We start from the raw sequence: 18672 nt of genomic DNA, 5'->3' as shown, positions 1-18672 counted from the left end.
CCATCTTTAAAGCGTCTGTACCAAAATTTTATTTGGACTTCACTGATTGAATCGTGGATGATCATGCACGTGCAGTACATGCCCCGCTCAGTGCGTGCCAAGTTACATCAAAATCGCTTTACCAGTTCTCAAGATATTCACAATGGCTGGATATTTTCCGGACAGACCTTGTATACCAACTAACAAAAACTGTGTTTACGTGCCTAAATCGACTGAAGGTTTGTGCACGTCCATCCCGATCTCGATCACGACATGAACATATTATATACAGACTATAATAATGTTCACAAACGTGTATGATATACACTAAGAAAAATATATAAATTAATGTGTTGTACACCAATAGCAAATGTGTAGCTTACATTTATGTAATATTTACACATGTATACACTCCGTTTTCAAATGTGATGATCTGTTTTGTATTTGGTAGCTTAATCAGAAATCCAAATAGTTTAATCAACTGTCCAACTGTCTTGTTATCAATGGACAGTAGTTGATTTAATTTATATATTGATGATTTATTGTAAAGGAAATGTGGGTTTTCTAAGCTATTCTTGGGAGTGGCAGTAATCCTACATGTTACGAATCTCCTAAAGTTTTCCTAAGGACAAGCACTTAATATTGGATCATGGAAGCAATAATCTATTAAATACTTTGCGTAATATATTTTCGACTGCGTTGTGCAGAGATATGATTTGTTTTGGTTTAATGTATTGATATGCCTCATAAATAATCTAAAACTAGGATGAAATGGTAAATGTTCTTTACACCATTGATATTACAGAGAGTTGATTCTACCATTTATGTCTATATTACATCTGCTGTTTCTATAGAAAGGCTACATGCAGGTATCTTGTATTTACAAAACCTGTTTGTATTTAAATGCAGTAGGTGTCTGTAGATAAGATTTAAAGGATACACTATTAGCAATATGTTGTAAATTCATTACAGTGACGTATGTATACAGTAAACTAGTGAAGTTCCAGTCATTGATTATAACTGATCAGTTTGGCTGTACTGATGTGATGATAGATTATAAAATTAACAATAACAATTTTAACAATAATTGTTTCTACAGTTCAGATGATGGAACTGATGTAAATACGATTCCCAACACGACAGTAACACAGACCGGATAAACTGAACTGCTGTTCTCTGTTTTAATTGTGAATAAATACATTTCTCAGCACTTCTGTTAACCGTGATGCAAATATTGAACAATAAATCCCGCACTTGTCTGACCCAGTTACATGTAGTTGTGTGTACTTTTCTTATACATTCATCAACAAGTTATTGGTGTTTATTGGTTTTAATCAATATTTTACAATGCGGATATTTCTGCTTATATAAGCTAGGGGGAAACGAACTAGTTCATAATATACTATCATGTGTGATGTGCTTCGGTTTACATCTAAGATTTATTTATAGAATTGCATGTGTATACGTTCGTGACGAATGACTCAATAAGGCCCCACTTTTCAGTCATCATTTAATACTGTGTAGGTGTCATCTTTCTTTGATCTCAAACCTTAGGAGATAGCTTTAAATTTGTAATGGGCGATTAACAATTGGCTAACCAATGGTAACTCTACATTTAACTCTATTGACATTTTTTTGAAAGGCTGATACTTCATCAGCGTGGACAAATAATAGATTATTACAATTAGTTGAGTTTTGGAGTTGAGTTTAACCTTGGTGGTGTAAAATGAAGTATTTCTTTCACAAATAACCAGATATGTATTCCGCCTGTTGAATGGAATGGTTTACTCTGTGGTTACAAGACAGTATTTTGCTAAAGTGATGGAAAATGTAATGCTACCCGATATGAATTACATTTATAATAGAACTGTTTTCCTGATACCAATTCATAAACAGATGATTACCTGAACAGTCCAGGCTCCATATTCATAAACGTACTTAAGTCAATGTATGATACTTATTTATGTACTTTGGGTATGTACATGTATTTAGGTATCATACATTGACTTAAGTACGTTTATGAATAGGAGCCTGGGGCCTAATTCACTGAAGTCTCGCAACTTTGCGATCTCACAGTGCAATGCTAAAAGAATTGCAAAGAGGGGGGTGGGGGGGGGGGGGGGGGCTGGGTACACATATTTATTTTTCTTTCAATGTTTATTTTATTTGTAGGCAGGGCTCACACTGTTGGTATATATGCTTAGCCATGACCGGTAACAAGAAACAATATCATCCTGAATACAACATAATGATGTTTGCTTATTTTAATAATCACAATAACTAATGTTTTCAACAATGAACATGTATGAAAGCAAAGACCTGTAGATTATTATTCTAAATTTATAAAGTCTTTGAACGAAAGTAATAAAAAGTAACTGATAATGAATTGTTTTTCAAGCGGCATTTCAATTTCAATACCCATGCTCATTCATGAATACATATCATTACAACTGTGCTTAATTCTAATGAGATCTGTCTGCATGGTGCTGGTTTTGATTTAGTAAACTAGTCTGGGAGTGTCGGTCCACTTTATGATGGTACAACAAGGATGAAATATCCAGTAACGGATCTCCTCGGGAGTGGCTGTCCTATAGACAAGGCACCAGATAGAGATTCATGGAATCATCCACTATTTTGTCAAATGCCCAGTCGACACTGCAGTTTGTAGAGATATGGCCTTAATCACATATTATGGTTTTGTTGTTTAAATTCAAACCCATACCAACTCAAATAAAAGCATTTTTTTGGAAAAAGTTCAATGTAAATAAAAATGTTTCTTTACAAATTACCATCAAATTGCATAGGTTAAACCTTCTTTTCTGATACAGGTATGAAGGCAACTGATTGAAGAATCAAGGTACAGCATGCATTGAATTACAGTCAACATACAAAATGCACAGTTCTACCTTTAGTCTCTTTGTACTGCATTATCAATTACTTTACATTATCAATTACAATGCAAGTGAAGCTGCATACATGTACAGGTACTTTGGCTATTGGGTCATTGGAATTTTTAACCTCACCCTCTCAGATTTATCTCTATTTTGTTTCTATAGGGTGGTTTTGGCTGGAAAAGCTTAATTTTTAAAGATGAGCTTAATCGGACCAGTGGCTTGGGCGCTACAGCCCGCTCATTTTGGCAAAAATCACCACAATTGGGCAGGGGGCCCTATATTTGAATGTCCATAAATAAGTAACCACTAGTCCAATCTTGATGGGAATGGCATCTCTTGAATGGGAATTGTCCAAGGATTCCAAATCTGTTAAAGTGTGATGTCCAAAATCTCTATAGAAACCAAATTTCAACCAAATCGGGTGTGTGTGTGTGTGTGTGTGTGTGTGTGTGTGTGTGTGTGTTAAATCCATTGGGTGATTTGACACGGAATGACCCTATTCTAGCATTTTGTCTTCACCCCTGTATTAAAAATGAGATTTGATCTGTATAATTTGATGGTAATTTGCCAAAAAACTTTTTTATATATACTGGATTTCTTTCTTTTTAATTTTTTTTTATAATTTGAGTTGGTATGGTATGGGTTTAAAACTTAAAGTCGCAGACCTTAGTTTCAACAAGTGAAGATATAAAAGAGTGAAATATTAAGTCTTGTTATACTGAAAGGGGGAAGTACACACTGTACTCTTAAAACAAACTTTAGCTCGTCTCCATAACCGTTACTTCTCAGATGCACCTGCTTTTTTAAAAATACGAAAAATGCAGTTTATGGTACAAAATGTATTAGAAACATCAGTATAACAAGAAATGCATTGGATATATGGAAACAGATAATCTAAACAATAAAATTAAGTAATGTCCAATTTTAGTTATCAAAAATGGTTCGAATAGTGAAAAATACACTGCATGTGGGTCTGTCACTTTAATATGGGTTTTTTTCAATGAATTTTAACTTTTATTTATTATGGAGTTACATGCCAATTCACCTGTTCTTTTTTACGCAAATGCATTATATGCAGTGAGCACATGGTAATCACTATTATTTAACAAAAATCATTCTAGTTTTGATTTTGGCTATGCAGTTAAATTTTAATCAGATAATTTCAGGGCTAGCTGAATTTGAGAAGGGCCTACATGTAGCTAGTAAGATTTTTTTTCAACTGGCGTAGCTGCTGGAGACCATGATTTCCATGTTAATTTTTAACTCTGGCAGCCAACATGTACCTTGTTAAAATCCTGGCTAGAACACTGTTAAATGATGCTTAATTCAGTGCATTGGTCATTAATGGACAGATTAAGAAAATAAAGTTTGTTTTGTTTAACGACACAAACACAAGTGCATTTTTTTATTTAATGCTACATAACTTGTTTTCTATTGTAGCCATTAGTGAAGCAAAGTCACAGGTGTCGAGATTTGTTAGATGAAGCAAAGAAATTTCACCTCAGACCTGATCTTAGAATACATATGGATGGACCAAGAATGAAGCCTAGAACAGGTAACAAATATTAATTAGCATAATATTATGGATATTATGAAAAAACGCTGATGGTCAATCGAGGAAGGGCACCAAATAAATTATAAAAATTGCATAGCAATTTTTGCTATGCAAAATCAGTTTTGCATAGCAATTAACCACAAATTTGTATAGCATTTTTTCAAGAAGTTTATTTTATATCTGACAGTGATTTGATATGGACCAATTTGCGATTTTCCACATTATCTAGTGTATGTATAATTGTTTAAACATCAAATATAACTTTTGTGCAAGTCAGTGTGTGCACTATAGAGCAGGGGTGAGAATGATCTGCGGAAATCCACGTTTTTGATAACCAAATTGGTCACTTTTGAGATCGATGTAAATCCAAGGAGTTTTTTATTTGCAAATTTGTAATTAGGTCAATAAAGTAATTTCATTGATTTGGTTTCACGAGAAAATTATCACACAGTCGCTTCCGATCTCTTACGAATGTTGTAGATTTCAATTGTGGGCGTATTCGAAAGCATGTACAAGGAATGTATTCCCAAGCGCATTCATTAACATATTCTTGACATTTAGTTGCTTCTGCACCCCAAGTAAGTTGGTAGAAGTGCACACGATGTGTGACCGGGTTTCTAATTCTGGGGTATGTTTTAAATTTATTTTGTTTTATGAATTATATCTGTCTATAGCATTTGAGGTCGGGTCCCTTTAGGATAAGGGGGACCTTCCTAACCTCATTTGCACTCTTTCTAACACCCCAAACTTTTGTGCCATGGTATGTTGGGTTGGGGGTAAAATGAAAACAGGCTCTGCCCGTAACCGCAGCTATATGTCCGATTTAAATTTTTAAATTATTTTCACCCGATTTCTTGGTTTATTTGACATGTAGCAGTTTATCCACTTAAAGTGATAATTTGTATTCAAATCGTTTAATTTTCATTGAAAGAAATGGTAACATAATTTCCAAATTTAGATCATTTCCATAGCATGCATATGGTAGCCTACTGCGAAAAGTATGTAACAAGGCTAGAAATTTAATTTTGAGAATGAGAGGCAGTGGTTAATTCTGAAATTTGTATCTGTAAGCAGAAACAGATTGAGAGGCATTTGTGAAGAGTCGCTACTGAATATAGCCATAGGAATTCTGTATATACATGTATATCTGGAATGCTTTAAAAAATATGGAAAAAAAATTCAAATGAGCAACAAGAAAAAGATGCTTGGTTGAATTACTGTCCCCACAGATGTGAGCAGATACTAACTAAAACAAGTGTATTTATATGATTTATTATTCTCTGTCGACAGATGGGTATTGTGCAGGCTCAATGTTAATGACAGAACAAGTGAAAATATGTGAATTCATTTAATTATAATGCAGAAATGATGATTGGAAGACAAAATGTTTTAGTGCCAGTAATGGGTCAATTATTTGACATATATACACTGTAATATGTTCAGGAAATTTACAGTTAATTATAAGGTTAGTATCGTTAAATTATTGGACTTATCTTGAAAATGAAAAATGTTTTTAATCTTCATTAATATGTACATTATTACAATGTAAATTCACCTTAAAATGGTACAAAATAATAACTAAAAGTGCAGTTTTGTTATTCAGATGCAAAGAAATTGTGTTTCAGACTATCTGTATTTCAAAATTTGGAAGAACAACATGCCCCCAACCCCACCATTAGTGTGGTAGGCCTGTGGCAAAATTAACTATGACCTAAAACAAATTGGTACACAAGGTTTTTTTTTTTGCTGTAAAACTATCATAAAGACCATCTCTACATATTGCAAAAGTTAGAAATGTGTGTGGCTCTGCATAATTGTTTAATATTGATTTGAAGACGTTATTATGTAAACAACTACCATCGATGTCCCAAACTGCGTTCGGCCAACGACAAAACATTAATACAATACTTGCAGAACAAATATATTTTTTCAGTTGGGTATATGAAATAAAACATTCCAATCAGTTAACGAAAAAATAAATCAACATGGATATAAAAACAAATCCATTCTAGCTAGTGAACATGAGTATAACACCATCTAGTAAACAGGAAAGCATTCTAGCATGTGCGTTTGGAAAAATAACTTTGTCACGCCTGTGCGGTTCGTCATTTCATTTTTTTTTAAGCCACTACATGATAAAATAAGTTTTTTCAACAATGCACAGTGAACGAACACTTTGATTAATATTTTTAAAAGTAAAATTTCAATTTGTCAAGAGTTGTCAGTTTACCTCTTTTTCCGCCATGATCGCTGACAACACTTGATGTCAATACAGACAGGCAATACATCCATACCAGTTAATAGTTTGTAAAATATAAATTTTCTAATGACGTGATTCTTAATTAAAACAATTTATATATTCAGAATTATTTACAATTGTTCTTAATGTACTAGGTCTACTATTATTCACTACAGTAGGGTCACAAAATGCAGCATACCTTCTGGAAATCAAATATAATAATTGAGAAAAAAAACCCAGCATTCTAGCAATAGAGGGCATGAAAGTCTATAAAAATAAATGATTTGGCCTTGTTGAGCTGGCACGCGTGAGGTCATATGACACGTAATGTTCATTCAGCTTCCTCCATTTTAAGTCAATATCAACAAGACCCAATATCGGTAATTTTAATGAATAAACAAAAACGACTTGGTAAAATTAATGGTTTTAGGGGGTTGTAAAGTGTTTTATTTAGATATTTACTTGTCTAAACTTTATTGTTAATGAAAATGTTCCCAAACTGTGAAGAAAAATCTCACAAATGAACCGACAAGCTTGTTTGTCCAAATAAACTAAGACGTCATGTGAGCCAGTTCGAGTGTGATGTACTAATACAATGAGCAGATCAGTGTCTTCTCCAACCCTCGCAGTATCATTGCTTTTTGCATACTCTGTTGTTGCAGTGACAATCTGTAAGTCAGCATCAGCTTTTGCATAAATGTTTGTGCATGTATTTTCCAAAGAACTGCCATGGGCACAAATGAAACGCTGCTTGTTCTCTTTGGTTAAAAAAATGGTCTTTTGTAGATCTGAGATCAGGCACAAAATGAACAGCATTTGTTTTCCATACCTTGGCAAGACTTAGATGGGTCATGTATTTTGTTGTGGGTCTTGGCATGTATCCGCCAATCACAACAGCTTTAGGATAGTATTCATCAATTACTAACTGTACGTCATTTTGTACTGACGGACCGAGAGCATTACCATTGACAAGAACAAGTTTCCAAAGCTCATTTGCCAGTGCTGCCTTATTTTATGTCATCAGAGATGGTCATTGGCTGCTTTTATGAAATGTTGCAAAAGAAGTTGCTGGCCTGCCATCCATGTTACAGACATGTTTTCCCCCAGCATCTGGACTTCCTTCTTCTTCTCTGCTGCTGTTTGGCTTTAAGAATTTTAAGACTGACTGTCTTTGCCATGTTAATGTTGACAAATGAGTTTTTGATAACACCAATAGCAATGTTTCTAAGGATGGGACCGTCAGCAAATTGATTTCTTTCCTAAAGGTAGAATGTTATCACAATCATATCATCTGTGTCCTTTGTCGTTAGTGTGGATCCCAACTTTTTGTGCTGATTGCTCGTAAGTCTACGAGTTCCAGTGACTTCCTGCATGACATTGTTTATATCAGCACATGCTGGTATGGAAAGCACTCACTTTACATGTTGCGATTCAGTTATTCCTGTCCCTCGAATGAGGCCACCTGCTGGTTTACACCGCGCATCAGGGTCTGCTCAATAGTAAAGTCTGGTGAAGTGCCATCCTAGTCCATGTATATGTTGCTTCGTCTCACGACATTGTGTCCATCTGTGAAGCTTTTATCGACAACCTGATTGGTTTTGTCAAGTTTGGTCATCTGTTGCAGGAACAGATAGCGGAGTTTTTATATCAGTTGTGTCCAGCTACAGCAAGATATGGGAGTATCTTATGTACAGCTGACCGGTGAAGGAACCAGCCTCCAGAAAGCATTTCATTATATCAACCATAGACATATACTGAAGCCATAGTTCACTATTTTCTTCCAGTCAGTGTCAGTTTCATTTCATGCAGCTTTCTGCTGATCCTGGTGAGATAGTCATTGTTTTTCACAGAGCCTGGTGACAGTTCACTCTTCAAGAGTTTGTCGTGCAAGGAAGAGATTACTTCAAGATCTTCCCTTGTCTTCGAATTCACTCGCTACACACAACAATATCCTTTTCAAATATGATGGAACTCAAGTTTGGGGAATTGCTTCCAGCTCTACTTGACAGTGATCAGTCTCCAGGTCAGTGTTTTAGAGTCTCTTCATCTAGTAGTTGGTATGACATTCTTCCTATCCGCGTTGATGGTCTTTTCGCACAGTGCATGGTCTTTCAGAATTATGTCCCTGAAAATAAAATGTACGGTTAACATGTATGCAGGTTGAATTTAACATGAATACGTGTACGTGGTCCTTCAATGACGCCCCATTATAACATTTCGTAACATTACGACCAACTCCTCTAAAGTGGTGTGTGTGTGTGTGTGTGTGTGTACCAAGTTGCACGAAAATAGATATAATTGACACATACGACTTTCCTCAGATTTGCTTGCTGTCCATAATGTGAACACGACTGGTCGTATGTGGTAGATGTGATATATTGAACTTTAGTAGCTTCAGATAATCGCTAATTTATAATTACTATTCATGCATGCGCAAATGTCGTGTTGCATCATGGTCGTCCATCTTCAAATGTATACCGTCTCAGTTTGTCGTAATTAAAGAGCAGTATTTTAACAGTCTGTTATCATTACAGTAGATACACCCTTTTTATATACAGTTTGTTATATAGTTATGTCTGACATAGGTCATATGTGCCAAATACGACCCATATACATTCTTTGCTATCGGTCTGTATGTGATAAAAATTACAAATGCTAAGTACAATAGAGCATACACTATGCTTGAATCCTATAAATAATACGACTTTTGTCATTGTGAGAGCCCAATATGTAATGGACAAAAGTTTGATACTGCATGCAATGAACCATTTGGCAACAGACAAGAATCGTGTCTGTATATATAAATAGGAATTGCAGTACCATTAATGTTTGTATGGTGTGCTATGTTATGTGCACCATAATTATATGAATAAACATGATTTGGGGAATTTTCGTGAACAAAATCTCTATTTTGAAATGTTTTTATCAAAGCAAAGTTTTCTACATGTAATTTGTATCTGTAGATACAATTTTAATTCATAATAATGTCGTATGTTGCATATACGACCAAAGTGCAAGCATAATTACACTGATTTGGATGTATTTAATGATATGTTGCGGTGATAAAGTTCCGTCTTTCAGCTGCCTTTGAAGATCTACAGGATTGCCATACATGTAGGCATTATGGATTAAGAACATTGCACATACAAATGTAATTGTAATTTATCCAGGACAAAGTCCAGTAACAAAAGACAGTGTAATCAGACATAAAGTTAAAAGGCGAATAAAGTGCAATTGTAATTTATCCAGGACAAAGTCCAGTAACAAAAGACAGTGTAATCAGACGTAAAGTTAAAAGGCAAATAAAGTGAATGTGGCCTCAACATAAACAATAGCAAGATCTATGAATTTTGATAAACTTTACAGTTAACGAATATAACACACACACCAAAACATTAGCACAACATAGCAGACACAACAGAAGCTGAACATGACAGCACACACAACAGAAGCAGAACATGACATAGCACACACAACAGAAGCAGAACATGACATGGTACACACAACAGAACTTGGCATATCAATGACAATAAGGCCTGAACATAACATACCAAAAAGCTGAACATAAGAAAATAATCACCATAGAAAGTGACCGTAACATTGCACTTGCAACAGTTTGTTTGTTTGTTTAACAACACCACTAGAGCACATTGATTAATTAATCATCGGCTATTGGATGTCATACATTTGGTAATTATGACCGTAGTCATCAGAGGAAACCCGCTACTTTTTTCCTAATGCAGCAAGGTATCTTTCATATGCACTTCCCCACAGACAGGAAAGCACATATCACAGCTTTTATCCAGTCACTTGCGACATAACCTGAGCATGACATAGCATTCACAACAGAACCTAAACATGATGTGGCACACACAACATAACCTGAATGTGACATAATACACAAAACAGAACCTGAAGAAGAACATGACAGAACACACATACAACATACCATGATCATGACATAGCACATGCAAGAGAACTTGAACCTGACATATGCCTCACAACAGAGACAGAACATAATTTAGCACATAACAGAAACCAGAGGATTGATCACTGAACACTCAATAAACACAGAGAGAACACTACACATACATGTAACATAGTCAGGAGAGATCACAATAGAACCTGGAGAGATCACTGAACAGACAACAGAAAGAAAGAAAGAAAGAACTGTTTTATTTAACGACGCACTCAACACATTTTATTTACGGTTATATAGTGTCAGACATATTGTCAAGGACCACACAGATTTTGAGAGGAAACCCGCTGTCGCCACTACATGGGCTATTCTTTCCGATTAGCAGCAAGGGATCTTTTATTTGCACTTCCCACAGGCAGGATAGCACAAACCATGGCCTTTGTTGAACCAGTTATGGATCACTGGTCGGTGCAAGTGGTTTACACCTACCCATTGAGCCTTGCGGAGCACTCACTCAGGGTTTGGAGTCGGTATCTGGATTAAAAATCCCATGCCTCGACTGGGATCTGAACCCAGTACCTACCAGCCTGTAGACCGATGGCCTAACCACGACGCCACCGAGGCCGGTGAACACACAACAGAACCAGGAGATATCACTGAACACACAATAGAACTTGAAGAGAACGGTAAACCAAATTGTGATTTCGGAAACCAATCAGATAGTTTGCGAACATTATAAAATGTTTGCTGACTGAATGTGAGGCTGCTATCCTCAAACCAACAGGAAATCATGTGATCAACCTTTTTTCACATTTTCACCTCATTTTTGGTCATCGATCGTAATTTAATTTTTTCATACATTATAAAATTTTATTTAAAGTATTGCAGAGAAATATGTATTAGAATTTAGTTACCCATCTGACATAAGTAACATAACTAAAGTTAATAACAATTATTTTTACTTGAATAAACTACTGAAATTGAACAGGTTTTCATTGTACCACATTATCGATGAAAAACAGTAGTTTTAACGGAAAAAAACCCTGAGGATAATGCCGAATAGTATTAACAAACATGATTTGTCAATCGAATAAATTATTTTTATCAGTTGCACAGTTCTTTACACAGTGTTTTGATTTAACTGTTGAATTTTTATATTGATATTGCTCATCACTTTATTTGTTTGCATTTACCATACATGTAGTTTGACACCCAATAGCCGATGTATTTTTCGTGCTGGGGTGTCGTTAAACATTCATTCATTCATTATTTTTATCGGTCAAAGTGTTTTGAGTTGGACATTCAGAACTCCTCGGTATGCCAAATATTTACAGGATATGGGACCTCCGACCTGGCGAATATTTACAGGATATGGGACCTTCGACCTGGCGTGCCTTTTTCAAAATTTTGACAATTTAATTGCATTCTATAGACCAGTGGACTGAATTTAATCCTTGCTTAATGCCATGCACATTTTCATAATAATATATATTTTTAATTACAATTAAAAATTGCATCGCAGTTCTTTGCTACACAAAAATGCATTTGACTAGCAAACCATGATATTTGTGTTGCATTTTGCGATGCGACACCGCTTATTTCACGCCATGCTAGGGCAAACTAGAGATGGTCAGTTAACTGGAACGTTTATGTGAAATGTGAAATAATGGTAAATAAATACTAGCAGAAAAAAGTTCCTGTGATACAAATGAATGTTTGCAAAATTTTATTTACTTGAAGTCTGGCCATGAAAATTTTAGAAAATTATTGTGTAACCATTCCCTTCGATATATTCCAGAGGTGTTCTGTCAGATGCACATGCTATTCACGCTTTATGCTTACAGCTTCCCTTAAGAGCATTTTGGGTCACATGATCCTGGTTGATGTCATTTTCCTTATATCATTGGACTGCAAAATGATTATGGCTTCTCATCACTCACAAAAACAACACTTTTGGTGGCATCTGATTGTCATCAACGTGATGTTACGCCTCTCAGAAAATGGACTTCTTTTAGCGATTGCTATGCTTAAAGTTGGAATGGCACAAAACATTGTTGTTAGATGTTGTGGTGTTCATTAGTGTTCATCAGAACACCATACAATGTCTACAAAGATGTTATCAATGGTTAGGAGTACTACAGACCGTCTGTATTTATGGAACCTACGTGTAACATCATGTTTGAAAAATGCCTATATCTGAATAGTATACCTATGGAATCATTTGGAAATGAGAAGTCTGACATCCTGAAACATCCCTGAAGTAAGAACAATTAGTGGAAGAACTGTATGCATCTGATCATGTGATTACAAAAAACAACGACATGTCATCAACGACGCACCAAGCAAGTCACGACTGGTTACCATATGTTTATTAGATAAATAATACATGTATGGCAAATCAAAGTTTTGATTTATTTAAAAATAATAAATATTAGTAAGATTTTAATGACACACAGGAACTTTTTTCCATTAGTATATATAACTGAAATGCAGTAAAAAAAAGATACATGTAAATACATAATTGAAATGCAGGGCTCGCTGGGTTGATGGCAGGCTCTCAAGATTTGTAAACAAAATCGCACACAGAAATGTGATGAAAAAATGGTAAATACATAATTGTTTGTATATGATTGATCATACCAAATAAAATCTCCCAAGTCCTTCGTAATATAAAAAACTAAAACTGTTTATAAGCAGATCGAGTACAAGCTGATGAATTAAACAGCAATTTTACATTATTGTAAAATTAAAGGTAATTAAAAAATGAAACTGAGGGTTACATTTTAGTGTTGGTTTATAGTATATTACAAAACATTACAGTACCTGTTTTTCTCTTGGAATATAATTTTAACTATTACTTGTGAAAATATGTATTACTTAGATTCTTTAAGTAACTATTTTGACCATTCTGTACATGAATCTAGTTTTTATTTTGTTTTATTATGCAGGAACTGTAGAACTTTTGGTTGTTCTTGGAGGATTTGGGTGTCATCAAAACTTGGTTGATGCCGTAGAGAAGTTTGATCCAAACACTGATGAATGGTCCCGATTGCCAGTAATTATACATTTTCTTAATCTTTAACTTTTGATTCAGAAGTCGGTATCAAATTAAGACTAATTTTTACTTTGGTCTTAATGACAGATTGGTTACTTAATATTTTTCTTTTCAATTTAGCCTGACCTCAGACAAATTGCATTTTACCCCTATAATAAACTGGTCTGCACATCACAACATCCAATGGAATGGCTTAAAGTCTTTCTATGAGTCCTCTGCTTCCTGTTCCATGAAGAAACGGTACTTTTGAAAGTACTTTTTGCAAAGCATTTGACAGTACATAATTATATGACATGACACCAATTTTTAGTGCAATGCTAATTGCCATCAAGATGAAAACAAGTGGTATTGTTTACTCCCATATGCCTTGATATGTCACTTATCGTTTCGAGTCTGTAGTGTTATTTGAACTTTAAAATAATCCCCATGTCCATCAGCTGATTTTATTTTTTATGTTAATTGTGTGAGGGTAGAAAGACCAGGGTTATCACAAACGAAACAATAGCAATGAAAAAAGAACATGCTGTTAAACGCGCTCTCTCACAGATGGTTGACCTAACAAGGTATTATATGACAATATATACATTTGATTTGTACCTAAAAGTACTTTATTGAACCATCTATATAACCACCATATCACACTTATTATTGATATTTTATAAAAATAATTGAATTATGGGTAAGGTCCATAATTCTGAGAAAAATAATGGCAATTTCGAGAGCAGATGTGTGACGTATTATTTTGAGTCACGTGACGGGCATTCCCCGAATAACCGCAGTGTCAGAACGACTTACCAAACTTGTGTAACGAGAACACTTGACCATCCTCTGCGACGTATGGTAAATAGAAAAACAACAGTGAAAATAAGTTATTAAAAAATAATAAAAACATGTACTGAATGATAATAAGCTGATACATTTTAGCAACAGAAGCATGTTAAACGTCGACAATCCCGACTAGTTAGGCCTTTGCATCTATACATGTAGGTAAATTTATCGTTAGTCATACACGAAAAGCTCTAAACATCTGGATCATGAACACCTTCATTTTCCACCTTGTCAAATTCATTATTATGCAGCTGACAGGAGATAGGAATTGTTACATTTTTAAAGAATACTCTGAACTAGACAGTGTTTATATACAATGTGACTATATACATGTATACGAAGGCCGTGTATATAGCCTCCACTAACAAGTGCTGGCTACATTCACAGCAAAAATGTATATAGGCGGTAAATAAGTACATGTATTTGATTGATCCATATTACCGAATCATCTGGAACAGGAGGAATACATACTAAGTACTGTACGAACAGTGCATTTTCTGAACAGGGGAGGGGTGGGCGAGTATATGAATTTAACGGACCCTTTTGTGTACGTTTTCCACAGATATATGAATAGCGACATATTGTCCCTACAGTACTAACAAAAAATTAATAATAATAAATAAATAAATAAATAAAAATAACAATAATAATAATAATGAATAAATAAATAAATAAAAATGACACTTACAAATTATTAGTTGCTGAGGTAGATTAACTGAAAGAGAAACTAACTACGGACAGTACACAAACTAACAACAGGGCTTGAACTTAATAATTTTTCACTGATTGCAATTTTGAGGCTGCTTACGTAAAAAAAAGAAGAAAAAAAAGTTAATTTTACAGCAAATAAATATGACTAAAAGGTTATTTTGCTGTATTTACTTTTTTTAATAGGCTACTAGTAAAGCTGAGACCATGCCCGGGTCCCCCTCTAAATTTATGTAACATTGTTTCCTGTAACAACCACCCCACCGCGACGTGATTTTACCAACATAATACATGTAATAATAATAATACACAATTATTATTACTACTACTACTAATACTACTAATACTACTAATACTACTACTACTTCTACTACTACTATTACTATTACTATTATTACTATTATTATTATTATTAACCTACTACTACCTTTTTGAGGTGGAGGGGCAGTGTTTTATCTGGAGGAGTTTTGGCTATAAAAATGCAAGATTAACGTACGTGCACACGCGCACAGACGGCAGACTGAACTTGTCCCTGCACGTAGAACTAGATTCAACTGGGTTAAGTAATAAGTAGCCAACCTTTGGACGACAAAACATGTTTTTTACGCTATATATTAAAACCGAAATACCACTTATAATAATAATAAATGGTGAGTTCATGTTCATGGGACTTTTTATTATTTTATTTCAGCGTATTCGCGGTTATTTTCATCATGAAATAATATATTTTTTATTATTTGCCATGTATATAGCTGGCCCTCATTTGCCAAGTCTCTATACACGGCGATCGTTTATATAAAATCCAAAAATACATTATACAGTTGTTGTATATATAGTCTCATCACTACGAGTCTGTTTTTCCGTATTTTAAATGTCTTATGTAAAGAAGAGTTCCAAATTTTAAAACTGAATTGTGACATGGAATTCCCTCGATTGTAGTTCAATTAAAATGTTTAGGATCATACAATAACTAGGTTTGGTATTCCAAATGAATGTAATTTCCATTTATAGTGCATATTTAGAGCAGTAAGGCCCACTAAATCCGTGATTAAGCTCCTTTAAATACTCAGTAATTTTTTAATACCACTCTACTGAATAAAAACAAACGAAGATTATTTAACTAATCGAGGTGAATTGCAGTTAAGGTTTAAGCAGCATTAAAATTATGCTCGATTTATTGCATTAAAACTATTCACAATTTCAGACAAAATATTTGGTTCAATTTAAAAGTTAATTAGTTATACGTAGTTTGTTCTATACATTAAAATGTAGGGATATAAAATGGGACTTTATGATCATTTTGTTCTAAGTAGTAGTTCATTCTAAACATTTTAGTTATAAGTGTTCTTTACTGTATTCTCATAGTGGCCACTATCATGGCTTCCTTTGGGTGTGTGTGGAGGATGGACTAATAGTCTGGAGGCAGAATCCACATTTTTAGGATTTTGTTCTACCCGAGAGAGTCAAAGCCATGGTTATTCCATTTATGATGATGTGTTGCATCATATTCCAGTGGAGGTCAACTTTCAGAAGTGTGTGTGCATCACCAGAGGTCATTAAAGGTCAAGGGGGTACAAATTTGAAGAAAAAAGTAATTTTTTATTTTCTTCATAAATATTATCTTCATAGCCGTTACTTTTATGTGTGATTACTTATAAACACAAACAACACACTGAATTGGCCACACTGTTGCTTTAAAATTTCAATTTGCATAGCTTCAGTACAAAACCTCAACTTAATTAACGTCACTTTTCTCAGTTCAACTGATTCTTCAGGGGAAAAAACTGGTTTCAAATAGGATGTCGTTTACTAGAGAGAGAGTCAAAGCAACCATCATAGTTATTCCATGTAGGATGATGTGCTGTATCATATAGGTCAACTTTAAAAAGTGTGTGGGGGTCACTAAAGGTCAAGGGGTACAAATTCAAAGAAAACTTTAAATTTTTATTTTCTACATAAATATTATCTTTATATTATCTTTAAAGTAATCCCACCTTTTATGTGGGATCACTTATAAACACAAATAAAACATTGAACTAACCAAACTGTTGCTTTAAATTTTCGATTTGCATTGTATTCAATACAAAATCCCAACTTTAATGTCACTTTTCTCAGTTTTACAGATTTTTCTATTTGAAAAGGGGTTTCAAATAGGATATCGTTCTACCAGAGAGGGAGTCAAAGCAAACACTATGGTTATGTCATGTAGGATGATGTGCTGCATGCATCATATTCCAGTGGAGATCAGCTTTGAAAAGTGTGTATGGGTCACCAGAGGTCATTAATGGTCAAGATGTACAAATGTGAAGAAAACAGTAAATTAAAAAAAATTTCATAAATATTATCTTCATAGTCAAACTTTTTATAATAGATTACTTATAAACACAAACAACACATTCACTTAGACAAACTATTACTTTAAAATTTTTATTTGCATAGGCTTCAACACAAAATCTCAACTGTAACATCCATTTTCTCAGTTCGACTGATTTCTTTTAATTCAAAAAGGTGGTTTAATTTAGGATTTAGTTCTACCAAAGACAGAGAGTCAAAGCTACCACCTTGGTTATTCCATATACAATGTATGATACTGTACTGCATCATATTCTAGTGGAGGTCAGCTTTGAAAAATGTGGAAGGTCACATGTAGATCAATAAAGGTCAAGAGTTACAAGTTTGAAAAAACTCCAGTAAATTTCCATTTTCTTCATAAATGTTATCTTTGCTGTCATACTTTTTAAATAGGATTGCTTTAAACACATACAGCACACTGAAATGGCCACATTTTTGCTTCAAAATGTCAATTTTGCATATTAGTCAATACAAAATCTCAACTTTAAAAGTCAGCCTTTATCAAAAATGTAATTCTCGATCACTGTTGTTTGGTATCTACGTATACCTTTTACAGTATATACTAGCTCTGTCAAAAAAGAAACGCATACAATGTAGGTGATAGGGAAAGAAGAAAAGTGTTTGATTTTACAAAATATTGTTATTTTGTACAATGTTGCTGAATGACCATGTTTGTTAATGTTCCTGGAATGGGACAGCATGCCCAAATGTACCCTAAAACAAATTTAACGCACGTTGTGCAACAATTGAAGGAAATCGGCGTGAAATGGTCAGAGTTTGGCAAATGCGCGTGAAACTCTGGGGGGAAAAGATTGGGGTAGTGATGGGTATTTAAAGCTGCTATGCTCGCAATGATGCCTCATTTCCATTTCGACGTAGACGAGTTACAAGATGCCAAGACTAAGCCTGCCGAATCGAAACATTGCAATAGGCCACCTCCAGTTAGGTGAATCACAGTCAGCAGTCACACGCCACATGAACGTCCATGAGAGCACCATTTCACGTCTCTGGGACAGGTACCAGCAGTTTCAGTCAGCTGAAGACCGGCCCAGAAGTGGAAGACCTCGCATAACAACTGCAGCACAAGATCGCTACATCCGAGTTCTGCACTTGCATCACCAAACTGCCACAGCAACGAATACT

General features: G+C 34.6%; 1 protein-coding gene across 2 annotated transcripts in view; it reads left to right on the top strand.

The window, feature by feature from the left end:
• LOC121368237 (kelch-like protein 12) overlaps nucleotides 1-18672 on the top strand; it is a 151993-nt gene that overhangs the window by 53159 nt on the left and 80162 nt on the right. For both annotated transcript variants that reach the window (XM_041492876.1, XM_041492877.1), the window contains 2 exons: nucleotides 4314-4428; nucleotides 13535-13641. In XM_041492876.1, coding sequence (XP_041348810.1) covers nucleotides 4314-4428; nucleotides 13535-13641 — 222 coding nt within the window. The remainder of the gene's footprint in view (nucleotides 1-4313; nucleotides 4429-13534; nucleotides 13642-18672) is intronic.

The sequence above is a fragment of the Gigantopelta aegis genome, chromosome 3 (genome assembly GCF_016097555.1).
Source record: "Gigantopelta aegis isolate Gae_Host chromosome 3, Gae_host_genome, whole genome shotgun sequence".
NCBI classification, from domain to species: Eukaryota; Metazoa; Mollusca; class Gastropoda; order Neomphalida; family Peltospiridae; genus Gigantopelta; species Gigantopelta aegis.
The sequence above is the reverse complement of the archived record's forward strand: the minus strand, read 5'-3'. Positions and strand labels throughout refer to the sequence as shown.